Here is a 25577-nt window from a genome sequence, read left to right on the forward strand (position 1 = left end):
AATAAATGTTACTTTCAACAAATTTTATTCTTTGTTTTAATAGATTGCTTTAATTTTTTTTTTTAATTCTGCTTCTAATCCAAGTATAATTTATTTTTCTAAAATAAATAAATAAATAAATAAAACCCATACACCATATGCAAGCCAACTTCTCTCGCCCCGGAAAATTTATTTATTTATTTTCCAAAAGAGGAAATTGGAAATCCCCAGAAAATTCCACGTCAGACTCACCTCATTTCTTTTACTGCGCCGGGAAGCATCTCTCTCTCTTCCTATCACCACCTAACGCTGATTTACTCCCTCTCTTTCTTCTTCTTCTTCTTCTTCTTCTTCTTCTTCTTCTTCTTCTTCTTCTTCCACATCCTTCGCCTCCCCTATGCGCCGACCCTCCTCTTCTCCTCGTCCTCTTTTACAAAGCCGAGCTCACTCCATTCTCCTGGGGTTTCGGTTGCTTTGGAGGAGGGAAAGAGCCTCCCAGTGCTACGCCGCCAATCGAGCTCAGATCCGCCGTCCACCGGCGCTGTAGGCCACGTGATCGTCTCCAGGTTGGGAATGCAAGCTCTGGATAGAAGAAAAGTGGCGTCTTTCGGGAATTAGGGTGCTCTATTGGACTCGGGAGAAGGGGAGGAGTGGGTGGGTTTCTTCTCGGAGATTTGGTGAGTTCAGGTGTGGAATTGTGGAAATGTGGTTTAGGAATTCTCATGTATTTTCTTAATTGTGTTTTTTTTTCTTATTTGGGTGATTGCAATGTGGGTTGATCTGATGCCAGGAACTGAATTTGGAGTTGAAAGTAGCACCTAGCCGCCTCTTTTCTCTTTACATTTTGTTACGCTTTTTTTTTAACATTATTTATATTTCTCTAGTTTTGATTTCTTTCCCTTTTTCTCTCTTGGTGATCATTTGGGGAACTTTTTGGGTTCATCGTGGATAATTGGAAATGAAGTTCTGGCTAGTAATTGCCTGGGGAATGAGAATATTCCGGCGAAGTTAAGACATTTCGGAAGTTTTATTTCAAGTCGTATTTTCTTAACAGGAATCAGATCACCAATGGATAGGAATTAATTTTATCATTTTGTCCTTTATGGTCGTCTGTCTCTTTGTATCGTATGCTGCATATAAATAATTGAGTGAAGTAACTTCCAGAATTGATGTTGGTGTTTGCTTCTGCTTATGACTAATGGTATTGTGAAATATGTCCTTTTCATCCTTTTGTTCATATGGATTTTTTTTTTTTTTTTTTACGAACAAGTGCTTGAGTTCCTTTTTCATCAGTTTGACTCTCTCAATTCTCTGCTTAACTTGAGATTATCAAAGATGTGCAGGAGTTATTGTTAGTTTTAATGCTCCTGAAGAACTTAATATCATGTAGTGTGTTTTATTTTTTATTTTTTATTTAATATCGCTTATGCTTTCTTAAGTTCTGCTTCACTTGAGATTGCCAAAGATGTACAGGAGTTATGGTTAATTTTATTTAATTTTTTTGCAGCACATGCCATGCTGAAAGGTAAAAGTTGGTTTTAACCACATTCATGATTGTGCGATCATCATTCTCTCTTTGACTTGTGTTTGTAAGTTGTAACTGTATCAACTTTCCCTGTCATTTTAATTGCCTCCAAGGATGTGCTTTGCAGTTTGGTTTACACCTCTTCTTACAAATAGTTATTTGTGCATATCCAAAGGAGATTTCCTAATTTGTTAACTTTGTTCCATTCTCTTTTTATTAAACAGCTATTTGAATCAGCTATATGAATAATAAAGCTTTCATTCTATTGACATTTTCCATATTCTATTGGCATAGGTACTTGATATCTGAAATGTCGTCTCCCTCTCTAAAAGAACATTTGCATGGGAAAACATTTGTTTTCGGTCTTAAATTATGGGTTGTGATTGGAATAGTCGTTGGGGTGTCCATGTTAAGCATTCTTTTCATTCTAGTTATATGCCTTACTGTTCGCAATAGAAAGCAATTGAGGAGGGCTTCCACGAACCTCCCCATTACCCAAATCCCTACAGTTTCGAAGGAAATAAAAGAAGTGAGGGTGGATCAGGTCTCAGCCAATGACTTTGTTCCACATGATGGGATTCTACTTAAACTTAACGATAAACCTAGTGAAAAGGAAGCAGATAACGGTATGGCTCATTTGGGTTTGGGTAAATCAAGGAATGGGGAGGACAACAGTCATTCCGGATCATTTCATTATGTGGACCAAGATACCAGCTCACAATCTGGTGAAGAAGGAGGTTCAGGGACTTTCCATGCCTACAGACAATCTTCAGCTCACCCTATAACTGCTCCTTCACCTTTGACTGGCCTTCCAGAATTCTCTCACCTTGGCTGGGGCCACTGGTTTACTTTGAGGGATCTAGAAGTTGCAACGAACCGTTTTTCAAAGGACAATATTCTTGGTGAGGGTGGTTATGGTGTTGTTTATCGTGGCCAACTTATAAATGGTGCTCCAGTTGCTGTCAAGAAGCTTCTCAACAATCTGTATGTCTTTCTTATGTTGTTTAATTTTTCTAGTTCTTGCTCATCAATATCTCTTTATCAAACATTGTCCTCTACATCTGCATCTCTATCTTTCTGCGTGCTTCTTTACATTGTTGCTTTCTGTTTCTGATTTGAAGAGGGCAAGCTGAAAAAGAATTTAGAGTGGAAGTTGAAGCTATTGGTCATGTACGTCACAAGAATTTAGTTCGTCTTCTAGGGTATTGTGTAGAGGGCACTCAAAGGTGAGGAACCTTCCTTCTTTTCACTCCTTTTTCTTGCCGCTGACATCTGGCACATGAATGTTGCTTATTCGTCTTACATTTAGAAATGTGTTGATATTAAGATCATACTCATTCTTGAAATGTGTTGATATTGTGTTATTATGGTGATGATGAGCATTTAGACTTCTATGACATCTTGCTTGATGTTTTTACCCATGATCAGGATGCTGGTCTATGAGTATGTCAACAATGGAAATCTTGAACAATGGCTCCATGGAGCTATGCGCCACAGGGGTTCTCTTACATGGGAAGCTCGTATAAAAGTTCTTCTCGGCACAGCTAAGGCGTGAGTTATCCTTCTTCAAGATGACCTCGTTCTTGCTGCTTGTGTTGCCTTCTTTTTTATTCCTTAATTAATTCTATTTTTTCTGATGGTTTCTATAATCACAGGATAGTCATGATATCTGATCTGTGAAGTTAATTTAATTTTCTTATAGAAATGTAGCATAGCTGTTTTCTTGTCTTCAAAAATTAAGATTAATAATTTCCTGCTATATGTATTTCTGTTTTTCCTTGCCATATTCATGGAATCTACTATTTCCCATGCCTTGGAATTTCACCTTTGAACAATTATTTACAATTGAATATGATTTTGACAGTCTTGCTTATCTACATGAGGCAATTGAACCAAAAGTTGTGCACCGTGACATCAAGTCCAGTAATATCTTGATTGATGACAATTTTAATGCCAAGATATCTGATTTTGGTTTAGCCAAGCTGCTAGGTGCTGGTAAAAGTCACGTTACTACTCGAGTTATGGGTACCTTTGGGTGAGTCTATCATCTTCCTTGAAGCACAATTTCCCCCCCTTTTCTTGTTAAAGAAACATGTGACTATCACTAGAAAGCATTTATTTATGGCTAATCATTACTTTTCTTAAACTAAACTTGCTGCAGATATGTAGCACCAGAGTATGCAAACAGTGGACTTCTAAATGAAAAGAGTGACATTTACAGCTTTGGAGTTGTTGTTCTAGAGGCAATTACTGGGAGAGATCCTGTTGACTATGGTCGGCCTGCAAATGAGGTATTCAATGACCGGAATTTTTCTTTACACATGTCATAATTAGGTTTATAACTTGGAATTTAGAGAACTGTTTTAGCATGGTGATATTGTTTAGTGCTGCTTACATCAATCTGTCAATAAGAGTTTGTTTTTTCCAACCGTAAAACTAAAATAAAAAAATAGTTCGACCAAGATGAAGAGACTTTTGCTACGGTGGATGTAGTTATGAACTTATGACTCATGCATCCATAAAAAAAGTAAATTATTTTATTTTTAGATACTCCATCATATGGATCCCTCTTTATTAAGAAATTAAGGAGGTCATATTAGTTTAACAACAGCCAGTATGTATATTGTTAGATAATTTCAATTTTTGTTTAAAGGCAAAATAGTGGACATTGGGTACTCTTTGTTCCATCCCACTAGCAACAGCTAATTGATTTCCATGTTCTATGTTTTAGTGCAATTAAGGAAGCATGAAACATATAAAGGAAAAATTCTTTCTACACAAATGGAATATTCTCATATTTCATATAAGTAGGGTACCAGCTTTTTTCAATTAAATAAGTTATTAGTTATTGTTAGGTTCATAAGTTTATATAGTACCTTTAAATCAAACCTGAGTTTGACTTGGATAAACCTAATGTATAGGGTTCTCTACACCAACTTAATTAAGCCTATGGATTGATAACTCACGAACTACTCTAAAAACATAAATTTTTTAGAGAATAATAATTTATTCTTTTATACTCTAATATTCCTCCTCCCTTCTAGGGTCAATGACATTTTAATGTTCCTAAGAAGTGAACTTGAATTAAATAAATGAAGGTTTTATATTTTAAACAACAGTTAAGTTTAATAGAATTTGAGTTTTGGACCTCCTACTTAATACTATATTAATTTACCAACCACTCTAAAAGCTTAAGTTGTTAGTAAACGGTGATATTCCTCTGTTACACTCTAACAACTAGAAACTAGGGAGTTGGGTAATAATTAGAAGTTTCAATCTGGCAATCTCGCCTTTATTGTTTTGTGTGCTTCATCCTGGACTTAGGTACATGCTACATTCACTTCTTTTGTCACTTAGTTAAGTTGAATCTTACACATTGTTCTCCTTTAGCCTATGAATGGTCTCAATGGAGTCCTTGGAATCTAAGTAAACAGTTATTTTTGCTTTCATCCTGATAGAACCTGAATCAGTTTGGCTATTTTCTTCTATTAAAAACTTCCTGCTTCTTTTTATCATTTCATCAGTTGGGATCTTTCTCTTTGAGATTCTTTATAGAAGACATATAATATGTGAGTAACTAAAGTGGAAATACACAAAGCCATTAATTCTTAGAGGCAAATCAGTCATCTCATCTGACCTAGAAATGAGACAGTAGAAAATTAGGTTTCTGGGGTTACTTGGATGACTAGAGAGCACCTATCTCCTCCAGAATCTAGGTACCTCATATAAAAAGATCTTCTGCACATATTTATTTCTCTAATAAAGTAACTATTATCTTCTCAATAAATTCATCACTCGAGTATATGACATTCAAATAGAATCTCCTGTTCAGAAATGTCACGACCCGTAATAGGAATCATGACCGGCTATGCATCTCAATATACTTGAGATACACGAAGCCTTAACAATACTTTCTACATGTATGATGGCAAAATAAATAAATAAAATAAAAATCTGCTTTATTAAATTTTATTACTAATTGCAATAACATAAAACAATGTTAATGTTTTTGAGTCTCTAAACTAAATAAATAAAACTTCTAATCTAAAGTATAAAATCTAAAAGAGCGGAAAAGTAAATAGGTGAATCCTAAGTGGAGGTGGAGTTCGGGTACATCTCGCTCAGTCGCCCCGCTGACTATTACCTGAGATAGATAAATAAATACAAAAAAAATAGAATCCATGAGCCAACAACTATAGCTCAGTGAGTGGAATCCACTCGAAAACCAAATAAAATTCTACATTATATTAATGCTGAAAAAGATTAAACTAACAGCAACAATATCCATAATAATTGCAATAAGCATGCTCTTTAAATAATAATAATGATAACAATAGAGAGAGAGTCACAACTTGTAACCTTGCATGGTTTCAACATATTAATATCTTTTCAATATTTATACTGTCATATGTCTCAATGGGTCTAAACTCTGTGGATTCACATCAACTAGAAGTTACCTCGAGATGACGGTGGAGACTTTTCTTCATAGCTGATCCGGTTAGGGTCATCAGAGGGTATCACCTTGTGATCAACACACTCTATCTTTTTCTCTAACCGTTGAGAGAAGTTAGAGTCACCTAGGAAATTTTTTCATTCATCCTAGGACTGTTCTCTAACCTCGCCAGAGTCACCTAAGAAAGTCACCACAGTGATCTAATTTAGGGCTTTCCCCTGGACTTCCAGATAGACTTGAGTCACCACGGAAAATCACAAACGATTTATATCGGGACTATTCTCTAAGTCGTACCAATACTAGTCTTATTTTTTTCTTTTCACAAATTTCAATATTTGCACGAAGTATGGTGATGCACTGAGTATAATGATTAAATGCACACAGAAAATATAACAATTAAATTTTTGCACGTACGGATAAAATAAATAGATTTGCACACAGGAATTGTAACAATTAAATTTTTGCACGTAAGAGTGAAATAAATAATTTGCACACAGAAAATTTACATGGTCTGACAAAGGTATGAAATATAATAAAATAAATATGTGAGTGAACCTACTCACCTGAATCTAGGTAAGACAACCGAAATCTTAAATCTCTAGCTCACGTACTAAAAATCACCACCGGGGAGGAGTGTGGCGGTCCCAATTTTCTCCGGCGATGCTCTGGCGATCCGATCCCACAACGACGACTCCGACGGTGAGAAAAGAAAGAAAACGATGGATGAGAAGAAGGCTGGGGGGGATTGAGGAGAGAGAGAGAGGATTAGGATTAAATTTATAGATTAGAAGAGGATCAAATATAATCCTATTCGGATTAGATGAAATCCCCTCTTTTCCGCGCCTCGTCGTGTGCCGGAGAGGGAGAGGGGAGGGGCTGCACGTGCACCCTCCTCTTTCAACCCCCCAATTTTTTTTTTTCTGGTTCTGACAAGAAATCTCTGCACTCTCATCTTTCTAGTCTGAAAATTCCAAAACATCTTAAATGAAAAATATATGTCCTCTTTTTTGATGATTTTCTTGTCTTACAGTTATAGATACACTTCTATGTTTGCTACAGGTAAATCTGGTTGACTGGCTTAAAATGATGGTTGGAGGTAGACGCTCAGAAGAAGTGGTGGATCCAAATATAGAGACAAGACCAACTACAAGAGCTCTCAAGCGTGCCTTATTGACAGCTCTGAGATGTGTTGATCCGGATGCAGAGAAGAGACCAAAGATGGGTCAGGTAGTCCGGATGCTGGAATCTGATGAGCCAATACCTCGTGAGGTATTAATTCCAATGCGATGTGCAAAGTTTAATTTACATTAACATGTGGTTCTTGTGGTAGTTATCTTTGGGAAGTTGATGAATGGCATGTCGCCTATGCATATTTTTGGTAAAAACTTCCAGTCATAAAGTTCATTTATCAATGGATGAACCAGTACGGTCCTAAAATTTAGCTCTGTTCCCATGTATCTGTTTCTTACTCTGTTCTCTTTCATATTGCTGTTTCAAAAGTAAATTGTTTGGATAATTTGATACCGCAGCAACATGCCTCCAAAATTATGTTAGTTGATCATATTTTAACCCAGAGAAACTTGATGTCTCTATTTTACCACATGAATTTCCAAGTCATTATGAACATAGTTTTCAGCAATTAGAGCACTCAAAATGAGTTGCATGAATTGCTATGTCGCGCCTGTATGTTAGATCCTGCAATTGACCCCTTGAATGCTTAGCTGAAAGGGGAAAAGCATGTCATAAAATGCTTTTTGAAGTGTTAGCAAGCAAGGCCAGGTAGATGGACTGAAATGTTGTGTATTTTTATAGCTTGGTGATGTGAATATTTTCTGCACATTAGATGCACTCCATCTACAAGTTAGGAGAATGGAGAATGGTTCTCCATGTAAGTTAGGGGTACATGTATGTCAAATAGAGTTGGTTAGTGATCTGAAGACATTTGTGGAGACAGAGAGGTACCTGCACCGTTCTTATTACATAATGGTAGAAGGGAGGTGTTCACAAAGTTATTTGTGGACTAAACCAATTTTTTATAAATGCACTACACTGTGATGTGATCCGGGTCTGATCAAATCAAATCATGAGACAGGTCTCGATAGATCGAGTCTATTTTTCTTATAATTAATTCAATATGTAAGCTCTTAAGATAAATTTAGTTAAGTAATGTAAGTCATTACGGCAAATCCAATTAAGTCATGAAAACTCTTAAGGCAAGTTAGTTAAGTCAAGTAAGCTTTTAGGACAAATCTAATTAAATCATATAAGCTTTTAAGGTAAATTCTAATTTGAGTCGTGTTAACCTTCAGAGCTAGTCCTAATAGGACTTATTGTACTCGACCTCTATATATAGAGAGGTTAGACTTTTTTGTTTAATCATCTAAGTATTGAAAAATTATTTTAGCCTTAAGTATGTCTTATAAGTAAGAGTAAGATAACCCAGAAGTAGAAATAAATTAATCTCTCTTCATCATCACCCTCGCCGCCTATTCTCTTCCGCACCATCAGCACTGCTATCATCCCTTCTTCCACTCTTTCCATCATCATTCACTCTAATTGAAGTCTACACTCCCCTTGTTGCGGATTGACTCTAACCAGTCTGTAACAATTTGGTATCAGAGTTTAGTTATCCTTAGACTAGATAACAACCACATGAGGGATGACAGCAAGAGTAACTGGGAAGACTTTTATGGCTAAGAAATCACCACCGGCGCTAACTAGCCCACTACCCGAGAACACAATTCCATTAGAACCACTAACCTCGCCACCATTGACAATTCAGCTAGAGGTGTTGCAGTCTTTGTAATCAATACAAGCATTCATGGTGGAATGGTGTCCGCAATTCGTTAACTCTGTGACAAACAGATGCCACACGCACAAATAGAGAGAACTATATCTCGCGAATCGATGAGCGTCAAACCGGGTAAAGAGGAGAATGCCCTAGGTTTTAGGGTGAATCCATCCCTTGAGCGTGCACAACAATGGCCGACCCAAACCAGGGTTAGGCTCATAAGATGAAGTTCGGCGTACTAAAACTCCACCCCATCTTACGACTAGAGCTTGGTTTGACTCGATTGTACTTAGGGCTTGGACGGAGCTACCGGTAGCTAGGGTTTGGCCCGAAATAGAGAAGGGTAGACCCTAGCATGGACCGCTTGCACTAAGACCAGGGGCCTGAGATTGGCCTGATCCACCTGCGGTTAGAGTAGGCAATGCTTTGAACCAATGGGTCATGGAGCCGATGCCACAGTGGGGCCCTGCTCCATATGGTAGAAGGTACCCATATGGGGAAAAAAGACATGGAATCCATGAAGATGGGATATTTGGAGGAGCTCAAGTCTAGACAATATGACTCGAGTTTTCAAAGTTTGCAAGAGGTCATCCACTAGACTGGCTCTATTGAGCGAATCAATTCTTTACCTATTAAGGGACCCTAGATCACCAAAAAGGTCCTAATAGCCTTGTTCAACTTGGAAAATATCGTGATTAGATGGTTCCAAGCTACACAACGAACTTTACCATTTCTATAGTGGGACAAGTTTGTGTCTGCCTTATGTACTCGTTTCGGTTCGACGGAGTATGGAGATTTTTAAGTAATCCTAACTAAGCTGACTCAACAGACCACGGTTCGGGCTTATCATGAAGAGTTTGAGAGGGTGTGCAACTGTGTACCGAGTTGGTCAGACTTAGTCCTCCGCAACACATTCATTATTGGACTTAAATCGACATACAAGGCAGAGGTAAATGCTATGCTATCTAGGACATTGTTAGAGACCTTTTCTACAGCTGCCATGATGAAGAAGGTCAAGGAGCTACGAAGAAGCACTAAGGCACCATGGACCCTTACGAACTGGAGAGGATCTTAACTGGCTACATCGAAAGGCACAACATCCCAACATCCCAGTGTTGGTTTCGGTCCTCCCTTTCGGTTGCAAGGGGGAAGCCCCTATCACCTAGGGCTTTTCTCACTAATGTCGGAGGATAGCAGAGGAGCTTCTCTTGATGGTTCACCCCATCACAGATTGATGAAAAAAGGGCCAAGGGATTGTGCTTCCACTGCGACGATAGATTTACTCCGGACCACAAGTGCGAAAAACAACCTATGACAATCATGTTCTTTGGAGGAGATGAGGAGGGGAAAACAGAGGCGTGGGGTGACAAAGAGGAGATCGTGGACCAAGAGGAGGTGCATGCCGAGTTGAGCCTACACACCTATTTGGACTTCCGAGAGCCTCAAATCCTACGGGTAGAGGGTTCGATCAAGAAGCACCGAGTCAAGATACTGATTGAATTCGATAGCACGCACAATTTCATAGATGAGAAGTTGTCCTGATAGATTGGGTTAGGAGTAACTTCAACCTTCGGGTTCGATGTAGCCATCGTAGGCAACATGGTCTTGTGAATGAATAGTAGGTGCGATGGAGTCAAGGGGCAGATCAGAGGCGAGACGTTCAGATTGGACCTGCACCCACTAGCACTCAGTGGGGCCAACTTGGCCCTAGGTATTCAATGGCTTGAAAGCTTAGGCCTAATATTAGTTGATTTTGGCATGATGTGGATGGACTTTGAGTACAAGGGGAGACCAATTCAATTTGAAGGGCTAAGGCCAAATGCTAGGGCTAGCCTTCAAGCCCTAAACGGGTTACCACAAACTGGTTGCCATGGCTTGTTGATGAGGCTAGTCTCAACGGAGGAACATAACCCAGGTAACACAAGAGCCACTTATTTAGACTCACTTCTCCAAGGATTCAGTTGATTCTTCGAAGAACCACAAGGACTATTGTTGATCCGAGACCATGATCACCGGATTGAGATCACACTAGGCGCAGGACCAACACATATTAGGCCCTACCGGTATTTGCATGCCAAAAAGGATGAAATTACACAGCTAGTCCGAGTGATGTTGGACCAAAGTATCATCTAGCCAAGGCTGCACAAAATCGGATAAAGCATATCTACAATCGATGACACTGGATATTCATGCTAGGAGATTAGGTCTATGTCAAACTCCAACCCTATCGTTAGACCTCGGTTCGACCCATGATGAACCAAAAGGTGGCCTACTGACTTGATTTTTTTAGATGATTCACGGGTGCATCTAGTGTTCTATGTTTTCGCTTTGCGAGCCTGAGTTGCTTGAGACAGCTATTGCAACCGACATGCCCGATCCAATACACATGACCAAGAGCCCATGCCACTTTGTGCTCTAGCCAAGATAAGGATTTGGGTAGATGGAAGATTAATTACGCAAGTACAAGTGGAGTGGTCCAATGGACTAACGAAAAATCCAACTTAGGAGTCCGAGTTCGAGTCGATGCAGCGCTTCCCAGACTTCTCACCTGAGGACAAAGTGGTCGGAAGCGTGGTGGAGCGATCCGGATCTGATCAGATTGAATTATGAGACATTCTTGATGAATCGAGTCTATTTATTTTTTAATTAATTCATGATGCAAGCCTTTAAGGCAGGTCCAATTAAGTCATGCAAGTCTTGAAGACAAATCCTAATTTGTGTCTTGTCAGCCTTTATGACTAGTTTTAGTAGGATTTATTATACTCGATCTTTATATATATAGGGGTTGGGCGTCTTTGTTTAATTATCAAAGTATTGAGAAATTATTTTAGCCTTGAGTTTATTTTAGGAGTAAGAGTAAGATAACCTACAAGCATAAGTAAATTAATTTTCCTTCATCACCAGTATCGCCACCCATTGTCTTCGTCACCATCACCACCATTATCATCCCTCCTTCCACCCTTTCCATCTACCATTATTCACCCTAATTGAAGCCTATATTCCTTTGTTGTGGATGGACTTTAATCAATCTGTAACACATTGAGGGATATACTGAAATTAGTCTTATGATGCTGTTCCCTATGTCATTGTTCAGTGTATTTCTGCTACTGAAGGATTTCAAATTCACATAAGTTTGATGCTGTTTTACAGCACAATGAATAAACATTTTCTTTTGAAGTCTTTTTGTGAATACCTGATGCCTTGCCTTTGCTGGTTGTGAGTCTTTGCTAAATATAAGCTGGTCCTATTTACAGTGCAAAGTTTTACTGCAATATATTGCATTTGATACATATCCAAGTTTAATATATGATCTCCTTGAATTGTTGCTGTTGTACAGTTTACAAAGAATAAAGCCTGGTGTATACATTTTCATTTCTCAATGATTTATTATTTCCTTGCTGAAGTATGATTGCATTTTGATGTCGACTCAGATTATACATTATGTGCACATGCCTATCTAGCACCTGGTTTGGTTTTCTCCAACATGATGGAGCATTTGATATTATGTGCACATACCAATCTTGTATCATTTTCAATCAATTCTAGACAGATATCTATGTCTTTAAGGAAATGGCACATTCTATGCAGCATTTGAGTCGAAGTTGTTGGATTTTGTAGGACCGAAGACACCGCCGAAATCGGGCTGGAAGTACAGAAATTGAGTACCAGAGGGATAATTCTGACACAGACAAAAGTGACAATCCAGATTCAAAACCCAACAGCAGAAGACATGGGGCATCTTCTACCAATTGAGGCAATGGAATCCTGGAGATGTTTCCACATCTAATTGCTCAGATTCTTTGAATATGTTTCTTTCCTTGATCACTATCACTGGCATCACTCAAGTGATGGGAACTGATGCTTAAGTTCAGAAGAGCGTAGACTGAGAACTGGCATTTTTTTTTTCACTTTTTCTATATTTTTCATGTAGATGGAATTAATTTAGTGTATTTCTGGTGATTCAATAGTGCTTTAAGCAGTGTGTACAGTCACTATCTTCTTGAGGGTTGGGTTGTTCTGAACTGGGATATTGTTTTGTTAATGTCGCAGCAGTCAAACAAAAGCTATATCCACGTTACATGAAAAGCTATTAGAGGAATTTGTTTTTTGCTGCAACTGATTTAATCTGATGCATCATGATTCTTCTTGATGCAACTGTTTGAGTGAAGTTATTGTGAAACTGGGTGAAAATTGTTGGGTAGTTGTTCAATCCATGCATTGTCTGCTGGTAAATACGGCGACAACTGGCTAACCTGTGTTCTACCAATGTGATTATTGTGTGTAGACATATGAAAAATACTTTTTATATGAGATGTGTATATATATATATGCTTGAGATCTATACTTATATTGAATAACTGATATAGGTCAAAGAGTAACTTTTTGCTTGTTCATATGTTAGGAGCAGGATAACTCCATTATCCTTTGAAGCCTCTAACTCCTCTCTTTTATTTGTGCCTTCATTTTGTTTACATCTATTCTCCCTTCCTAGTGGAGATCATTAAATTATTACCCATACATAGTTTGCACCTTTATTGGATCAACAATTCTGATATTATCCCAGATTGGTCTACACACCGCCTCATTCTAGACTGCAAACTGCTCCTTTTAAAGTACTCATGGATTAAGTTAAATTTTACTAGCAGATGTAACAATCCTTTTTTTGCTCACAATTTGGCCCAGTATGCTCTTTGCACCGAGGCTTCCGGCACCTAGCCGGGAGAGCAACTGAAAGCTATTTGTAACCCAGTCTAGCTCTTATAACATCTGTCTACAAATCTTCTTCCGCGAATAAAAAAAAAAAAATTGTACTGAAACATTTATCAATTTAATTAGATGTCTTTGATACTAAATGAGGCGTCTATGAGTACTATATGAGCATTACTCAGTAACTCATATATCATCCATTAATGTACAACAGCACAAAAGCACATAAAAATGTGATGATTAATATTATATATATTTTTAAAACACTTTGACTCGACTATCAAATATCTCTGCCCCTTCACTCCATAGACAAAAAAATAAATAACCATTTCCTCTCAATTTTTTTATACTTTTTTTCCTCTAAATAAGGATAAAATGGTCTACAAAATGCTTAAACCTTATCCCATGACAGCGATATTTAAAAAATATAAATAAATGGATAATTAATTAAAAGAAATTAGGCAAAGCGCCGCGAAAAATAAACGAATAAAAAAGGAACTAGAATTTTTTATTTTTTATATTATCCTAATCTAGGTCACTTGGTAACACTATGGATCCATAGAAAATTTTATGCGTGAGCTCTTACAGTACTACAAAATAAAATTGGGCCCCTTTCTACCTCTCTTTCAATAATGTAACGAGATTTTGACCAAACTAGCCCTCACAAAATTGTACCAAAATCATCGATTGGAAAAACGATTTATATGAAAAAAAAAGTTTGAAACTAATTTTCTGAGTGATTTTAGAATTTTTATATAAATCGGTTTATTTGATAATTACTAACTATCTTAGTTTTATATATTTATAAAAAAAAATTTCTCTTTATAATTTTATAATTTTTGTAAATTTTTAATTTTTTTTAAATTTTATTAATAATTATATAACACACCTAATCTCGTATTTAAAGAGAACGCTAGAATAGTAAACTTGCTAGCAGTTGGTTGGAAGTCATATCAAGAGTAACCTACATACATGCCTCTAAATTGTGTAGTCTATTATTAATCGGCCTACGTACAAATGTTGTCTGAAAGGACTAAAATAATAATAAAAGTTACCAAATATCCTCAAAAGTCGATTGAAAGAAAATTAGAAAAATAAGCTTCACTTACGAGCCCTTTGTCGCACCGTGAAGTTGAGCCAATCAATCTAAACCTATGGGTCCCTGAAGGATGCATCTCTGAGGTCATATACTCGGTGTCGTATTTTTGGGTGCACAGGAAGCAGTTAGAAAAGGTGGACGCGTTTATATCGTTTCCCTAAATCCATATCGGCGTTCTCTCTCTCTCTCTCCCCTCTTCGTCGGCCGTCATCTGTAGGGGAAGCGGTTTGGGTCGAGAAATCTCAGGGGATCGTCGTCTGGTCAATCTAGAGGGAGTTCTTTTGACTTATAATCTTGGGTCTTTATTTTTTTTTTCCTTCCTTTGTTTGATCAAATTAGCCGGGTTGGTTGTGGAGATTGGCTTAAAGATCGAAGCTTTGGTGCTTCTACTGGTGCTGCGGATTGTGCTCCAATTTGGTCACACTTTCGTATCTGAGGGGTTCTGGGATGTGATCGGACGCACATCCTGGACTAGTAGGCGTTCTTGAGATTCTTCACTGTTGAATGAATTAAGTGGTTATGGGCACGAAATTAGTGAATTCTGCCGTCTCAAATTATGTAATGGGTATCTAAACTTAGTATTTTGTAGTTAATTTTAAGTTTTGTGGTTTGGAACTTGTTGGCACTACTGCGGCATGTTTGGAATCTATTGCAATTGATTATGTGGGTTTCACTTGTTTGGATCCACGGGTGTGTGGGCGTGATGTTTATGGATTTCTGGGGCCGGAGAGAGGGGATTAATAGTGGGCTAGCTTAGAAAGGGGGCTTGGAATAACTTGAAATCATTTGAGCTCTTAAGATATTTTTTGGTTTCTTGATCGATGGAGGCTAACTTTGGAGGTGAAAGATGCCATTTTTATGGCGAAGCATCGGATTTGGGTAGGATTCGGAAGAAAGGCTTTGAGTGGGATTTGAATGATTGGAAATGGAACGGTGAACTCTTCATTGCCACTCCTGTAAATTCTGTACCATCAGAGTGCAGAAACAAGCAGCTGTTTCCAGTTGAAGTAAATGGTTTTCCGTCCAACAGTTCATCCTCTTGCTCTGAGGAGACTGATTTTGGAATTGTTGGAAAGGGTAAAGGGGAAGCGGAGAAGAGGAGGAGGATTGTAACTGTGGAAGAGGATGAGCCATATGATGGAGCTGCATCTCTCAGCTTAAAGCTCGCAGAGCATGTTCTCCCGGTTGTTGAAGGTGCACTTTTAAATGGTGAAGAAAGGAATGGAAAGAAGAGCAAATTGCAAGGAGGGACTTCTAACCGTCCGATTTGCCAGGTCAAAGACTGTGGGGTTGACCTTAGCAGTTCTAAGGACTACCATAGACGGCACAAGGTCTGTGAAATGCATGCCAAGGCGAGCACAGCAGTGGTTGGAAATGCCGTCCAGCGTTTCTGTCAACAGTGTAGTAGGTCAGTACTCATCATCTTCTTTACTTGATTATCAAAGAGAACTGATTTTAATTTTTTTGGGTTCTTGCTTAATTGTTCGGAGTCTTGTTTATTGGCAATTCCATTGTATAGTACTTCTATCCTTCCCTCATTTAAGATGTAAGTTTTCTCCATTATCATTGATTAATATTCACCATGAGACATTATCTCGAATATCTTTAGTAGTTAATTCATGTATAAGCCAATGGCCAGTGCCTGCAAAGAGACTTAATAATGAAACTTGGTGCAACCCTATAAAGAATTTATGTGAAGAAAATTATGTCGTCAAAGTAAGGAAGTTAAGGTGAATGAACAGAGGAACCAACAAAGTTAAAAATGAATGATTGTATATGAGCTGGACCATCCATAGGATATGTTGCAATTGAATCCATGCAGATAACCTGAAGTCTAGACCTATCTGACAAAGATCGTATGGTGCATTGGCAAGGAGTTGCTTCATTTGTGTACAAGGTACCTTGAGAGTATGGAGAAAACCAAAGCTGTTTTGGGAGGAAATAGAAGAAAAGCATATGAGGATACTTGAACAAATAACCTTGATTATGGCAAAGCTAAATAAAGGAAATTGATTCATATTGCAGTCTGATAGCTGGCCTCCGTATGGGGTCTTACCTGCTCTATTTCTTCCTCTTGATTGCACTTATTTGTCCTAGGTTTAGTCCTCCTTTCAGTCCAATTTGAGCTTGCTCTCCCTGCTCTGATGGTATTGTCTATGACATTATCTAATATCTTCCCTTCCTCCTTCCTTTACTGTTATCTGCAGTTGTACCGATCAGTCCAATTTTTTTTCTGCTGCAGTCCTTGCTTATTCCTTGCCCCTTCTCTCCCTCTTCATTTGCAGCCTAATCTCCTCCTTTTACTTCTTTTTTTTCTGGTTGTTGCTATCGCTGGTATGTGATTCTTTACCGGCATGTTACTTTTGCTTACATACACATACAAGCAATGCCTCCTCTTTTGCTTCATATAATTGTTACTAGCCTCATGCTTCCCTCCACCCTAGGTGTTGGCTGTAAGGACGATGTGTTCATTTGGTCAATTGGACTCAGGAATTACAGAGTCTGCCTGTGTGAATATTTGTAGTCTTCAGAATCTCTGGACTGACATTGATGCATTCAATCTGAATTATGAACTACCATAGAACAATTGAAGAATATTAGTTAAAGTAAATTTGGCGGTGTTGAATCCTCTGGCAAGATTCAAACTCGAGCAACATAGGGCTAATGTCTTGCCCATTGCAAATATGACGTATAAATTTTGCAGATTAAATGGTGTGGTTCTTGAGGATTATATAGGAAATAAAATCCTTTTGCTAATTAAACTAGTTTTTTTGTTCTTCAAGTTTTTGTAATAAATGATTAGCTACACATGGATTTTATGTGAACATGCCAGATCTGATTACTCCTTTTCTTTATATTAAAAATTGAAACTTCATCTAATATCTTAATCTAGATATGGAGATCAGAATAAATAAAAATAAAGATGAAATGTCATTGCGTATGACATCAAGAACTTCACTTGCCAAATGTCAAGAACCACATGGCAAAAACAGACTTTTAGGTGGAGGTTACCATTTATCATAACTTTGCACTAGACTCTGTCTTGCTATTTTGAACATTTCTTACCATAGAGATGTCTGAAACTAGGTCAAAAGGAGGGATTCACAAGGAAGTTGATTAGAGGCATCTTGGGTAGTCATATTATCTGGAGGATAGCTTAGCTTACTAGAGAAAATTGCGTATGCTACACTAGTACACCTAAAATGAAAGATAGCTATAATAAATCTGTAGGATTCTTCTGCATCAAGACGACTATTTTTAGAAAAATGTTGATAAGTAGGAACTACGAACAACTACTCAAAACCAGTGGTTGGTGATATGAGATTGCTTCACTAAATTTGGGGCAATTATTGCGCTGCTACATGTTGAACCTTGAATCTTAGAAATAAGAAATGAGGTGTGTATGTAGTGGTTGTGGAGTGATTGGGAGTTTGCTGCTATGGACTACTATGTGGCCTGACATTACATGGATTCCCATACCACTGCATGACATGAACAAGTCCCTGCCTTCATTAGTATGGTGTGACAACGGTGCTAGTTACAATAACCTAATGTTTTAATCTAAAGTCTAAACATTAATTAAAAGGGAAGTCAGTCTTACTGTAGTGACTTCCTTATAATTTCTTGTCCAGATTTCACCTTCTTGAAGAATTTGATGAAGGGAAGCGAAGTTGTCGGCGACGTTTGGCAGGTCATAATAGGCGGAGAAGGAAAACTCATCCGGGGACCACTGCTGGGGGGCCTGACTTGATTGATGATAGAACAAGCAGTTATCTACTGATAAATCTTCTTAGGATCCTCTGCAATTTACACTGTAAGTAATTGGTACAACTTAATCCTTCCATGCTTTGATTTAGCTTATATGGTTCTTTTAGTTCCTTCTTAGTTCCCATTTTTTTATGTTTTTGTGCTTCTCATTCACATATGCAAAGCATTACGAAAATGTTTTCATTCACTGCAAATTGTAGTATTGCTTTTCATGGTTTGAAATTTCATCCAAAACCGAGACATTTCGCCAAATCATTTCATGTCTTGGTCCTATCCAAGCCTAATAACAATTTTGTTAATGTATGTTTTTAATTCTAAGCAGGATTTGACTTGAATCTAAACTTGTACCTAACTCAATATCAACCTCATTGCTTAAATGCTATTAGACTTCGTGTGATGCATTGAAAAATAAGATAAGGAAGACTATTTATTGAAAGAAGTCCGAAATTGATACAATGTAACTAGAACCAAAACAGACCAAAACATTTCCTTTTCTAACCCAAAACCAAAACTGAAACTGAAACTTTCAACTATGTTGTTTTTCTTTATGATAAACGTTATCGGAATTTTTACTAGAAAAGATTGGCATTTTTGTGAATAGAATCTTGCTTTATGTCAATAGGCAATTTTATGCCTGTATAAAGAGTTTTATGTGATAATCAGGGACAAACATATCCTTTCCTGATTTACCAATGAGATGATAATTGATGCCTGCTGGTATTTCAGTATAAGTTTGAGAAGAAGCAGAATAGAGTTCTTGAATTTAAGTTTCTTCATGAATGTGTTATATAGATATGCAGTATTCATGATTCTTTATTTGGTAGGCAAAGATGAGTCAGTATGACATGCTATTTAAGTGGCTTATGTGCATAGAGATGGATATGTCCTGGAGTGATCGACTTGATGCTTTACTGCTGGAGAACATCTTGAATTGAAAGTATTTGAGATGGCTTGGAGAGTTTATAGAAGATGATCAACTTGCTTTCCCTTTTAATTAAATATGAACTATAAAGTACCACCCATTGTAGAGATATAAGATATTAGTCTATAAACTGAAGAATTGCTAAAGCAAGATAGATGATCTGAATAGCATATTAGTATGAGATGTTCTGCTTCTTAATTTTCTTACTTTATTTTCTCTTGTTCAGTGTTCATTGATTATGTTGCCTTTTATATGATGGATTTTGTGCCTTGAAAGAATTAGTGGAATTTCTTATGATGCATGGCATAAATTAGGTTACATAAGTTTTTTTAATAAAGATGCTCATTTTTTTTTCCTAAATGAAACCAGTATCACAGTCATCTGAAAGTTCAATGTTCTGCCACGTCATTTTGAATAATCCTCACAAGAAAATGGCTATAATTTTGAGGTAGCTGTTGTGTTCCTTTTTTCTTTCTTTTCTGAATATATATATTCTGACCATCTTCATGAACTCTTTTTATCAGTCATGATTTTGGGTAACCTGATTAACATTTAGAAAGGGTTAGTGTGGTAGTTGCTAATGTTATTTGTCCCTGTTACTTTTTTTGGTTCTCTTTACTGGTTCTTCATATAAGAATCATTTTTACTACGATTTTGATATTGCAGTATATGTACTTAATCAATGAGCATAATTATATTGTCCACTAATTGGTTATATTCTTCTTGCAGCTGATAACTCTGAGCATACAAAAGATCAGGACTTGTTATCTCATCTTTTGAGTAATCTTGCAAATAATTCTGGTTCATTTGATGCAAGAAACATTTCTGCACTCCTGCAGACATCTCAAACCCTGCAGAAACTTGGAAGTACTGCTGGAACACTCTCAGAGGCAGCTAATAATTTGGTTACAAATTCATCCCTTGTACAAGAATCTTCCAGATTGTTATGTTCTACTTCTAAGGTGTCCTCTGCAAATGATGTACAGACTACAGTACCTACAGAAAATATGCATTCAAAGACAAATATAATGACAGCTACTCCAGGTGAGACACTCTGTCTGTTTCTTTCTTCATGTTGTATATGTTAATTGTCGTGGATGTTCTCTCAGCAATATATAGCTTTTATTTATTCTATCATTCTCCTACAGAGCCTACTGCTTATAGAGCCAGGTTAAAAGATTTCGATTTGAACAACACATATAGTGATACAGAAGACTGTGGAGAAGGATGTGAAGAGTCAGCTACCCTTGCATATACAGGAACTGATTCTCGTAACTGTCCATCATGGATGCTGCAGGATACTAGACAGTCAAGTCCTCCACAGACAAGTGGTAATTCAGATTCAGCATCTGGCCAATCACTATCTAGTTCTAATGGAGATATTCAGGTACGTAATTCATGTGGCTTTGTTAGACCTTCCAAGAATGTGTGTGTGTGTGTGTGTGTGTGTATATATATATATATATATATATAACTTTTCTTGTCAATTTACAAGCCTCATTTTGGAAAAAGAAAGAGAACTTTCTTATCAATTTAGTGAAGTTTCTTAATTTTTCCGCTGAGAAAGGTACTTTGCGGACTAGGAAAGATTCTCCTTACTGGAAGGTGTAGTTGTGGCATGTTCCTTGCTCACATCCATAATGATCTTTTATTTATCTACCGGTGTTAAGAGTTGCAAAGTTGACTCAATGTGCCTGGTTTCTATGCAATAGACTGATCCTGTTAATGCATCATGTTGTTTTTCTTTTTGAGCATTAACCTCTTTCCTGTATTCATCAGTCATTTGCCTCTCTTAGTGGGTTAGTTATATCTCATTTTTATAGCTATTCTTTGCACTAGCTAATGTTAGAATGATTTCATCTTCCTAGGTTATTGCAAACATTTTGTTCTTGTATAGAGTTTAGATGGTTTAATGGTTACTTGTGGCAATTTCTTATTTTCTAGTTTTCACTTGATGAATCTGTGCTATTTAGCAAATAAGGGTGGGCAAGGGGAGAAAAGCAATTTTTTTTTTCTTGTCAGGCTATTGATCAGGCAAAAGCCAGTAGTATGGTTCTAATGAGAAAAAAAAAAAAAAAAAAAAAAAAAAAAAAAGACAAGGATAAATGGCAAATACCCACAGACATGTGGTCGAGAGCAATATTAATCAACTTATTGTGTTCCTCTTTTTTTGTTCTTTCATTATGTTATGGCCTTATGAGTTTGATGATGGAATCATGGAAGTAATTTTTTTTCATTCCTAGCTTCATTGCTATCTTCCTGTTCTGACTTTTTAGTTCTTCGGCTTACCTCTCTATCAATTACAGTGTCGTACAGATAGAATTGTGTTTAAACTTTTTGGTAAAGACCCTCATGACCTTCCTCTTGTTTTACGAGCACAGGTAACCCATTTTTTTCAATATCAAATCTTAATATGACATGCTGTGAGCAATTTTGCCACAATTTAATATTTAATGCCAAATTTCAGATCCTTGACTGGCTATCCAACAGCCCTACAGAAATTGAAAGCTACATGCGGCCTGGTTGTATTATTCTAACAATATATCTTCGGCTAGCTGAGTCTTCGTGGAAGGAGGTGTGGTTCTGTTTTTCAAACAATATTACGATATGTGTTCATCACTTATACTCCTTTCTCTACATTTTAATTATTTTGTCCTCCCTGTGCGCACAGCTCTGCAGCGATCTTAGCTCCTACCTGGATAGGCTTTTGTGTAGCTCCACTGATGAGTTCTGGAAGTCAGGATGGATCTATGCTAGAGTACAGCACCAAATAGGATTTATTTATAATGGTATGCTTGATTTTTAAAAAGTGATTCTCCATTGATACTTTTGTAATATAAGCCATTGGCTCAGAGATGTGCAGAAATGTTCTTATATATTTTACTGTTGCTGCAGGTCAGACTGTGCTAGACACACATTTGCCTCTCATATTTCCTGACCATAGCAAGATTGTATGCATCAAACCTATTGCTGTTCCTCCTGCTGCAACTGTTAACTTTACTGTGAAAGGTTTTAACATAGCTCAACCAGCTACAAGGTACTTGTTTTCATTTTCACTGTACAGCTACCTTCGTTCGGCTTTGATCTTATTTATGAGATAATTCCATGTTTGAGGAAATTTAATGATCACATATAATATTTATGCTGAAAGTAAGCATTACTGATTTTGTTTGATTTCTTATATTGTTGGGTTAATCATGTTGGCAGGTTACTATGTTCATTTGAAGGGAATTACCTGGTTCAAGAATCCACACGAGCTCTAGTTAAAGTCACTTATATGGGTACTGAGAAGGAAGGACCTGAGTGTCTAAGCTTCTCTTGTTCCCTTCCAGATGTGAGAGGAAGAGGATTCATTGAGGTGCTGCTAGTTACACCTACCTTACTTTTTTAAGTCAAGAAAGGAAAAGTTATATCTATTGCTAGTTCCCCTCCCTTTTTTCCTTCTCTTTTTTCTTTTCCCTTCTTTTTATCCCTTTCTTATATATCTTGCTTAATTTTTTTATTGAATATTTTGAAGGTTGAAGATAACGGCCTCAGCAATGGCTTCTTTCCTTTCATAGTTGCAGAACAAGATGTATGCTCTGAGATTTGTATGTTGGAAAATGCAATTGATATAGCCACACACGATGATGATTCTCATGGAAGAGCAGATGCAGAAAATGTTAGAAATCAAGCCTTACAATTCTTGAATGAACTTGGATGGCTTCTTCGAAGGGACAGCTTGAGGTTCAAGAAAACTGATCCTTATCTAGAGGCCTTTCAACTAAAACGGTTCCAGTGGCTTATTGTATTTGCCATGGAGCGGGACTGGTGTGCTGTTATCAAAAAACTTTTGGATATTTTATTTGGTGGAGCAGTAGATCTGAACGGGAAGTCTCCTCGAGAGATAGCTTTGTCGGAAAATCTACTTCACACTGCGGTACGGAGAAACTGCAAAGCTATGGTGGAACTTCTATTGAAGTATACACCGCATAACAGTTCCAAGGAGACTAGCACTGAAAGATTACTTTTTAGGCCTGACATCCTTGGGCCCTCCAATATAACCCCACTTCATATTGCAGCTTCCAGTAGTGGTGCTGAGAGCGTATTAGATGCGTTGATTAATGACCCTGAAATGGTATTTTCCTTGTTTAAGAATTAATACTCTTTAGACCTACCGAGTTATATATGATTTACCATAAATTTTCTCCTTTTCTGTATTGATATTTCAGCCAGGATATGTACTTCTTTACTATCTGATTATTGATTTTGTCCTATCTGTTATGCCAGGTGGGAATCGAAGCATGGAAAAATGCTCGTGATACAACTGGTTTCACTCCTGAAGACTATGCTTGTGCACAAGGCCACAAATCTTACTTACTTCTGGTTCAAAAGGAAATCGACAGGCAACTGGAGAAACAAGTGGTCATCAGCATTCCTGGTGAAGTGTACCAAAAGAATGCCGATGGAGCAATACCCAACAGTATGAGTCTGGAGATCAGCAAAAACAAGTTGAGACCGACGGCAAAGCCATCTTGCAATCTCTGTAGTCGGCAGCTAGCTCACCAGAGCTTCGGTGCCAGAACATTGCTGTACAGACCGGCGATGCTCTCCATGGTGGGTATTGCAGCAGTCTGTGTCTGTGTGGGCTTATTCTTCAAAACTCCGCCCGAAGTTTTCTTCGTATTCCCTTCATTTAGGTGGGAACATTTACGATATGGCTCTATGTGAGTACCACAAAGGATCACTTGTATTTAAGTGAAATGATCTTACTATTTATTGTTGCAATTTCGTTTTTATTGCAGCTAGCCTGTGGAACTCTATTTCATTTTCAATATTCAGACATCTTTCTGATCCATTGTAATAGCAGTAGTTAATGTCATTATTGGCCAGCCTTCCTCTGATGGTAGGACATTAGTCCATGCATACCCCTTCTCACATGGACTTGGTCTCTAATCTTGGTCCATTTTAATACTTACAATTTTACACAAGGACTTGGAACAACAATTTGCCAGGTTAATTTCGTTGGCAGCAATGAGTCTCTTTGAAATGATACACAGGTTAAAGGAAATGATGCTTGTTCTATAGCAGCCACTTTGTATCTTAGTAAGTCTTCTATTTATTAAATAAGTTTAAGACATGATATACATTAGCGATATATTAAATAATAGTAAGGTATCTTAATAATTGGTTGGTTACTTGAGAGCTAGATAATTAGTCATGACTTTAAGATAATTATCTCTGTAATTTTATTTCTATTGTATTAGATGAACAGTGCGGAAAATAGCTTGAAGTATAGATATTTCTTAAAGGGTGAGAAAACTAAATCCAACATAATATATGATAACTCTTAATACTAGGGAAAAAGAAAACCTTACATATATAATAAATCTGACATAATATATGATAGAAGTTAATTTGACATAAGAAATGAATCCATAGAGTACATTACTTTTACCGATAATTACAAAATTACATTTGGGCTTCATGAATTATTGCTTATTTTGCCTATTTATTTCGACACTCTCAACTATATAAAACCTTTTAAATATTTACTTGATTTATTTTCTAGTGGGTGGTGAGGATGGGAGGGGAAGAGGCGGTGGTGGTAGAGGGCAGTGGCAAGGGAAGTAGGAAAGTGAAAAGGGAAATAGGAGGCAACGGCTGATGTTAGTGTTTTGTGAAATAGTGAAATGAGATTTAGTTGTTTATATATAAGCGGTTTAATGGATATCCGATATCTAAATCCGGATCTAACTAAAAAACCTAGCTGAATCTAGGCTTTTTCCAAACTTCTATGTGTGGATTCGAATCCAGAACGAGTAGCAAATTTGCACCCATATCCGGTTTGATCCAGGTCAGGTTATGGATACGATCGGAGTTAATCCGTTCCATTTTTAACCCTACTTTTGGCACATTATGCATGTTTATTTTCATTATTTTTTAGTCCCATATCGAATATTTGATAAATTGGATATCAATATATAAGTATATTTCTAAATATAACTAAAACTGAAAAGATATAATGTTATTAAAATTCGACCCATTACGTTAGGCCCGTTGTCACCCTACTCATAGTAATAAATATTTAAGCTCAATCGGTTTGTTTAGTGTTATATTTAGGAAACATGATTCTATCTTTTCCACATAAAAAATAAAAAGTTTTAAGTGTCTTATGGTTAAAAATATTAAATTATTCAATGTTTTTTAAGATCTAAACCACTAAATTTCGAAAGTCATAACTTTCTAATCAACAATTCTTTTAGACATATTATATGTCAAAATAAAAGATAAATGAACGTAATGGGTTTTTATCGGAGCTTAATTGAACCTTAAATGAGAAATATAAGTAAA

At 37.1% G+C, this 25577-nt stretch overlaps 2 protein-coding genes across 2 annotated transcripts; both read left to right on the forward strand.

The window, feature by feature from the left end:
- Positions 1 to 277: 277 nt before the first annotated feature.
- LOC140791223 (probable receptor-like protein kinase At5g18500) lies at positions 278 to 12864 on the forward strand. Its single transcript, XM_073141651.1, has 8 exons — positions 278 to 656; positions 1799 to 2488; positions 2626 to 2730; positions 2933 to 3055; positions 3369 to 3539; positions 3666 to 3795; positions 7017 to 7226; positions 12367 to 12864. The coding sequence occupies exons 2-8, from the start codon at positions 1815 to 1817 to the stop codon at positions 12499 to 12501; spliced, it is 1548 nt and encodes a 515-aa protein (XP_072997752.1). The 5' UTR covers positions 278 to 656; positions 1799 to 1814; the 3' UTR covers positions 12502 to 12864.
- A 1810-nt stretch (positions 12865 to 14674) lies between these two features.
- LOC140790755 (squamosa promoter-binding-like protein 6) lies at positions 14675 to 24081 on the forward strand. Its single transcript, XM_073140986.1, has 11 exons — positions 14675 to 15962; positions 18187 to 18368; positions 19974 to 20288; positions 20393 to 20631; positions 21551 to 21625; positions 21712 to 21819; positions 21916 to 22033; positions 22140 to 22281; positions 22452 to 22602; positions 22762 to 23361; positions 23514 to 24081. Exons 1-11 carry the CDS (start codon positions 15376 to 15378, stop codon positions 23952 to 23954), a joined length of 2958 nt encoding a protein of 985 aa, XP_072997087.1. The 5' UTR covers positions 14675 to 15375; the 3' UTR covers positions 23955 to 24081.
- The last annotated feature ends 1496 nt before the right edge of the window (positions 24082 to 25577 follow it).

This window comes from Typha latifolia, chromosome 6, assembly GCF_019914945.1.
Source record: "Typha latifolia isolate L0001 chromosome 6, TyphaL0001v2, whole genome shotgun sequence".
NCBI classification, from domain to species: domain Eukaryota; kingdom Viridiplantae; phylum Streptophyta; class Magnoliopsida; order Poales; family Typhaceae; genus Typha; species Typha latifolia.